The sequence below is a fragment of the Dermacentor albipictus genome, chromosome 4 (genome assembly GCF_038994185.2).
Source record: "Dermacentor albipictus isolate Rhodes 1998 colony chromosome 4, USDA_Dalb.pri_finalv2, whole genome shotgun sequence".
NCBI classification, from domain to species: Eukaryota; Metazoa; Arthropoda; class Arachnida; order Ixodida; family Ixodidae; genus Dermacentor; species Dermacentor albipictus.
Window position 1 is genome coordinate 169,836,251 of NC_091824.1, and position 7,329 is coordinate 169,843,579.

The 7,329-nt window shown below is 45.0% G+C and overlaps 1 protein-coding gene across 3 annotated transcripts; it reads right to left on the reverse strand.

Moving 5' to 3' along the window:
* Positions 1 to 4,122: 4,122 nt before the first annotated feature.
* On the reverse strand, positions 4,123 to 7,283 carry LOC135910105 (dual specificity protein phosphatase 18-like). 3 transcript variants are annotated; one of them, XM_065442147.2, is made up of 3 exons: positions 7,188 to 7,283; positions 6,852 to 7,062; positions 4,123 to 6,437 (listed from the first exon to the last, which is right to left on the reverse strand). In XM_065442147.2, exons 2-3 carry the CDS (start codon positions 6,927 to 6,929, stop codon positions 5,847 to 5,849), a joined length of 669 nt encoding a protein of 222 aa, XP_065298219.1. In that variant the 5' UTR covers positions 6,930 to 7,062; positions 7,188 to 7,283; the 3' UTR covers positions 4,123 to 5,846. The 3 variants fall into 3 exon arrangements, with proteins under 3 accessions (XP_065298219.1, XP_065298218.1, XP_065298217.1); XM_065442146.2 differs by having other exon boundaries at positions 7,183 to 7,269; XM_065442145.2 differs by having other exon boundaries at positions 6,852 to 7,229.
* Positions 7,284 to 7,329: the final 46 nt, after the last annotated feature.

Below are 7,329 nucleotides of genomic sequence, written 5' to 3' on the forward strand. Positions count from 1 at the left end.
GCTGTTTTCCCATCCACTTTCTTGGGTATTTATGTATACTAGTAGAACCCTGGGAGTGTTAGCCAGCGCCACCACTCACAGACCTTGGCGGCGGACGTGGAACGTCCTTGTTGCCGCAGGCGCCTCGTGATGTCGTGATTATGATTAATGTCGTTAAAAATGATACAGTTGATTTGCAAACAGGCAAATATTTATGGAGGGCATCTATCATATCAACTATGCTGTAACAATAAATAAGAAAAAGTAGTGGACCAAGCATTCCTCGACAAACATCGGAGGCCACAGGAAGAGGGTCTGACTGTTGCCCATTAATTACTATGTATTGGTGGTAACCTTTTAAATAAGCAGAAACCCAGGATGTCAGGAAGCTAGGAAGACCAAGGAATTTTAACTTGAACATTAATTTGTCATGAGAAACATCGGAAGCCATTCAAAAGTTTTAAAAAATATGTCTACTTGGGCCAGCCTTGTGAAGATCAAAGCAAAGGAAAGAATGATCGTGCTCAATTAGGTGACCGTCGAGAACCCCTTTCTGAAGTAATTGAAGAAAGGCAATAAAATGTTGTGCTCGTTCAAGAAGCCAGAAATGCAGTTGGCTACCAAGTGTGCAATTAACTTAAAAGAAGAGAATAAGACGAAAATCTGACAATAGTTCAAGACTGAATGCGGGTCATCTTTTTTTACTATATGAGCAACACATGCTACATTCCAGTCATGTGAAAGCACTGCAGAATTAAGACAGGCCTGAAAAACTACCCCAAGAAAATTACTGAAAGGTTTAGCCTAACGCTGAAGGAAGGTTTTGGGAATGCAATCTGGACCACTAGATGATTTTACATTTCACCTGGAGAGCATGTTAAGTACCTACATCTCGATGAGATATCTTAATGTTAGAGGAGCATGAGGGTGAAGTTTGGACTGAGTGACGAGTGGGCAGGGAGAATATGCTGTGGAAGTGGCCATTGAAAAGGTGAGCGATAGTCATTGGATCTGTTATTGGAACACTATATACTGGTTGTCGTTTTCTTCTGTTCCTTTCCAGGGTTTCAGAGCCTCTGCGGGTCTTCCCTAATAAAATTAAGTAGTGTGTTACTAAAATAAAAATGTGCTCTGCATTCTGTGGGTTCTGAAAGGGCGACAGAAACATTGGCTAGATTGCTAGAAGCTGACCCTTTCTTTCTTGCATGTTGTAGTGCACCTATTCATCAATGGTGTATGCTTAGCTGGCTTTTTAAGTTTGTTCAATATGTGCTCATCAATGCAGAACACACACATGACTTGAAACCTTTCCCAAAGCTGCAGGATGCCACTCCGGAAAAATTCAGTAAAACAACAATCAAGATAATCTATTATACTCATATCATCGGCATGCACAAAATCTTTAACAACCTTAAGCGCATGCGTGCCATGGCCACATTTAACATTCCATATATTGTTTTTATGTTGTAGTTAAACATTGTTATATCATGATTTTGGCCCATAAAACTCCAAAATGTAATTTTTATCTATCGCACATTACACTGCATAGATGATGCTATATTTGTTCATAATCTCGTACCAACAGTGTGACCTCTGCACACAAAGAACGCCTGCTACTATTTTGTGTGAAAAATTGTATTCAATAAATGCACTGAAAACAAAATGGTTACTGCCATCTATGTTGTAGATGGTGAAACAACCTTTGAAAACCTGTTTGTCAAAAGCTTTTCAAAAAGCGGCAAAATAGCCATTACAGGTGAGCTTGTCATAATTCTTAAGGGGTTCAAGCCTGCTTATAAGAAAATTGCACTTAGTAGCCATGCAGCTTTGCCAAGTATACACTACTGCCAGTAGTATAGTACTGCCATACTATAGTACTAGCAAAGCACTACTGTAGTATGCCAATAGTATATACTGCTCATAATCATTTTTGCCAAAGTAAATTTTATTGTACTTGGCCTTGGCGTCGCTGAGAAAGATGGCATTGTTTGATGTTACGCTCTACTGAGCACTAGTCCCCTCAGTGAGACAGAGGATTGTAGTTCATCGAAGGTGTCACACTCCTGCAAATTGTGCCATGCGAGCTGTGTCAAGTGGTAGTACTGGCAACTTCTGCAACAGATCCAGTAAAATTGGCCACTGCATTTTAACGCAATAGCATCAAGGGCCCCGTGGTGCAGAAAATCTGGCATCGGTGTCCTGCGTCGGACACTGCTTTGGCAAAAAGAATTTTGAACCACACAGGCCCTCCATCTGGCGAAAGGAAGCTACTGAACTAATTAAATTTCTCAAGGTAGAATACGTAGAAAAATACGGTAAAGTACGACTTACACACAACCTACAGACATGATAGTGTCGGATTGTAATTTGAATATACGAGAAAACTTAATTCTGTTATCCGGAAACTCAAACACAAACACCTTTTAATGCAATGGAGTTTTCCAGCTGCCGTTTGAGGCCTGTATTAGTAGGAGCGGCGCGGCCCCCTTAATTCCTTTCACACCGTCAAAAAAAAAAGGAACCACAAAGCTCGCCTTCGTGCATAGCGTTCCGCGCCAGCGTTTCCCAGTAAACATGACGGTTAAATAAGCAGCAGTTGCTGGGAAGCATTCAGGGATCATTGACTGCTATTGCGTTCCACTCTTAAAGGCGAAGCTTAAGCGGCCTCCAAATTTGGTTCAAATGCAATACGATTATCGCATTGTTATTGAAATTAATGGAATAGGTAAAGTGCCAATTCTGTATTGACACAGTGCTGATGTCAGCCCTGTTCTACAATAGTCAATATGCAGAACCTGCGAGTGCACGTCACCAAACCTCTCCTTTGATGCAACCACGATGGCGGACCTTGGGCTAGCATCATAACTTAAGTATCAATGGTGACGTCATTCATGCCGCTGTCCATTCCCCACACTGTCAAAGTTTTCAAAACAAGCATCTCTAACAGCGCCAGTAGCAGGAACATGTCCATGTTGGTTAGGGGAAGTTAGCTGTGTGGGAAAGCCTGCATATGGATTTTTGCATATCATCTGTCATTTTCTAGGACATAAAAGTACTGTTCTTAGGTGAAGCACTACTTTGTACATATTGAAGCTTGCTTTAATAGTTCTCTTTATTATTCATTTAAATCATCTGTGAAAGCTGCATGAAACTAACAAAAATGACATTCTGTGACCAGACTCACCAGCAAGCACTCGTCCTTATCTTTTTCCAGTGGCTATGTCTTTAATTTTCTGCTTGAAAAAAAAAAATCCAGGTGATGTCAGTGTTGCCTCCAAGTTGGTTAGGAGCAACTCCATTATGAATTTTGTGAAGACAGGTGCACCTATTGCATTTGGCAACACACAATCAAAAGCACTCCCAAATGTCTTAATTTGAGGATCATTAAGGTCAAAGGAAGCAATGTAACATTTTCCTTGTAAAAACATTGCATTGTTTGTTTCGTGCGAAGTGATGCGTTCAGCAGCTGCAGAGAAATTCTTGACTGCAATTTAAATAATGACGATTGAGTCCTTTAGGTAGGCCTCTTGCACTATATTAGCGATCTCTGAGGTAATGTTCTGTAACTGGGTTTAAGTTGGAGGGCCTACAGAGAGGGTGTCAGTCTTCAATATAGCACCAGTGGGCACTTCTGTTTGCAAGTCTATTACAGTTAGCTAAACTTCATATTCATTTTTGGTGAAATGAAGCAAGGATTATGTTACAGTTGACTGCAATCTACCAATTATGAAGGGGATGTTTTGCATCATGGGAAACAGCACTGCATTTTCACAGAGAATGCAGATCATGTCCTACATATGTGCCATCTTGTTTAGAAAAGTCCTGCTCTTGTCACTCTAGCGGTCATAGACCTTTTTCGTATGAAGGTGATCAACTGTGAGTGAACAAGCGAAGCCTCAGGATATGTATGCCTTGCTCAGAAGTGCAACAATGTCTTGTGATATAAACTTCAGCACGTGGCTGTAAAGCTGCCAACCCAGTTGGTCACTTACTTTTGCCTCAAAGCATTGGGGACTAATCATGATCCAGGCTTGTGGGAATACACAGACATGGTGGGGAAGTGCTGCCCTGGTGAGACCTCTTTTTCAGTGACTGCTTCCATAGCAGAGGGTACTGTTGCTGGATACAAGTAACCACTCATCATTCAACAACACAAATTTTAATGTCCCAGACACAGGAACAAATGCTTTCAACAACATGTGCTCTGGTGCATTAGTCCTTGAAGCAAATGCTGTCGTATCTGCCGACGATGTTTTGAGAGATTCCACTCCATTGGCAGCGCACTGGAATACCACTCAAGGGCACAGATTTTGAAAGTCTCGAGTGTGTAATGCAAGACTTCAGACTGTACAAGACATTTTAGTGGGAATGGTTTTCATATCACAGGATTTTTCTTTGAAAAAATAGGAAGATGACTAGGAAAAGGAAGAGCATGCATGTTGTTGTGCGCAACAGGTATTGCATAGTTACCACAATCACAGCAAGGTTGGATCTCTTCAAGCTGCACATTGGCATCTTTGGCTCAATTCATTGTTCACCAATGCTGCCAGGATGCGATTGAGCGTTTCATCAACCCCTGCTGGAAGCAGTTCTATCAACACAGTTCAGTCTTTCGGAGCATGAAGGAAATCACTGAACTGGGAGATCATGTTTTCTTCAGTAAGTTGCATACCCACATGAACAGGTGACCACTCGGGGCACTCCTCACAAAACGAGCACATGACCTGCAAGTCACAAGAAATATCCTGACTGGCCTCTCGGAAGTGCTTTTACAAGCAGAGCCCAAACATTTCATGCAACACACATTTTCGCATGCCGTGCAACTGTACATCTTGCTGCTGTAGTTCAGGGTGCCGAAAGGCGCCAGTGTGCTGTGACAAAGATGCTGCCCAGCTACTGACGACAAGCACTGCCATTATATTGGCTGGCACAAATACAGGCAAGTTGTTGTGGTACGACCCAATTTTTATCTAACGAACTCCCACAGCCATGCTGCTTCTCAGACAACTGTACTACAGTTTTGTATGCAAGATTTGGTCAAATACAGATTAGCAGCCTGTGCAATAGTTGCACAGTTACTGCAAGAGTGCTTGTCTGAAGTTATGAGTTGTGGTTATACAAGGCAGCCTTCACATTATGGCTACATGATTTAGTATTGTGGCATAACTTTGTAGCTTACGAAAGGTCGGCAATATTGTGTTCTACGACAATTTCGAGGCACTGTAAATTTTAATTGTGCTGTCTAAGCTGCTGACTGCTCTGTCAAACTATCGAAAAAGATTTACCTGCTGCTCATATGACAGCTTGCATATTGCAAAGTTGCACAGCGGAAAGGCTGTTGCCCTTGCCACAGCATTTGCAATAGCATCAGTTAATGTCGCAATGCTTTGCTTATGCGTAGTGCTGATAATGGAATGAATGAAGAAAGTGCACTTGTGTTCAGGAACACAGCCAAGACAAGAAAATCGCTCGGGTGCCAGGCTTGGTGCAAAGCAACACCAACAATCTTGTTTTACATCAATGTCATGACTACTGTGGTTTTGCCACTGGAGTCCAGAAACAAAGTAATGGACTGACCAAGGGTCAAAATATTTGTCCAAACAAGCCGTTGCTGTGCCTTCCGTTTCAATGACATGTGCGTCACTTGGTCTCGACATGCCATCAGATGGCTCAAAAAGAGACCTTCCTTGGCTTTTGGTCACAGCCGTTCCTTGATTTACTGTCTGGGCAGCGCAACCACAGATCACCACAACAGGTAGTTCCCGATGAACAGCAAGCAAGATTTGTTTGTTCCACAAGTCGAGTTCCAGGTCATGGCAGCGCCGGTGGGACTTGTGTACACGCAGCACCGGTTTCTGCAGGGGCCCCTACTGGCCGAGGCCCTTGATGCTGTGCAGCCAGATGAGGCCCTTGCACTCCTCGAGGTAGATGTCCGGGATGAGTCCGTATGCGGGGCCCAGGTTGGGCATCTCGACCATCTCGACGCTCGAGTTGCCGAACAGCTGGATCTCGTAGTCGATAAGCTGCCGGAAGAAGCCGTTGTTGGGGTGCACCACGGGGCGCCGCGACTTAAGGTAGCGAAACGCGTCGCGCAGCCGCATGCGGTGATACTTCATGAGGTAGGCCAGGCAGAGCGTGGGCGAGCGCGAGGCGCCCGCCATGCAGTGCACGAGCACGCGGCCGCCGCGCATGTGCACGTTGTGGATGTGCTCGGACATGGGGTCGAAGTAGACGGACATGTCGAAGTAGGGAGAATCGTCCACGCGCACGCGCAGGAACTCGATGTTGTCGGCACCGATGGGCATATCGGGGAGGTCGGTACTGCAGTTGATGATGGTCGTAATGCCGATTGTGCGCACTGCGCTGAGCGTGATGGCACGGAACCCGCTCAGGTACAGGTAGTCCGTCACCTGGGAGATAATGTTGAACGCCATCCTGCGCAGCAGCGCTGTCGACACCTGCGCAGACGACACGCCGGCAGGTTTTTTCTTAGACTGCGAGAACACTGTACCCATAGACAGATACGGCAGTGGTCACTTCAGTTTCACTCTCGAGGAAGCTCGCGCTCACATCTCGTGCGCGCTTCCGCGCTGAAAGGGATTAATCCACTGCGGTTCTGATACTCGTCTTTCTTTTCTCTCAAACCTTCCACCTAATCTGCTGTCGAGATTTCCACGCTTTCGGTCTCGCACGGTGATACGAACACGAAACCGTGTAAATACATATTAGTCGATTGATTGTGAACATGAATGGAGGGAACTATGAAGTGACCGACACCCATATGTGCGATTAAAATTTAAGAAGAAAAAATTTCGCGCACGGCGGGTACCTCTGACCTAATCAGAATCTACGTCAGGCCAAACGGTACGCACCTCACGGGAAAGCCGGTGTCGAATAGTTTGCAGTGGTAGTCGCTCGTCGAATATTGGCTCAAAGGCCTGTTGAGCCATAGCAGAGGCAGCGGCCGTCAGTCATGAGGAGGCGGGGACGGGGCTCACAGAACCATGGGTGCTCGATCAGCCCTCGAAAGGCCTCCTCTGCCGATCAGGCCGCTGGTCGCGAACCACGTCTTACTCCCCTATGCTGCGAAAAATACGGACGCTGCTCTCAGCGACATCGAATTGGCCTCTCTGGAAGGCCTATCCAGTTACACATCGAGTTACGAACTCGAGTTCACCGCGACGAGCGGGTGACCCAACCAACCTCACATTTAATGGAAGCCTCGACCCGTCGGATAATTGCTCGAATTGGCTAGTTTGGCTTCGGCTTCACGTGCGAAGACACTTCAACTGTTTCAACTTATGAAAACGAAACTTCATAACGCAAACGTCTACATATAATTACGTACGT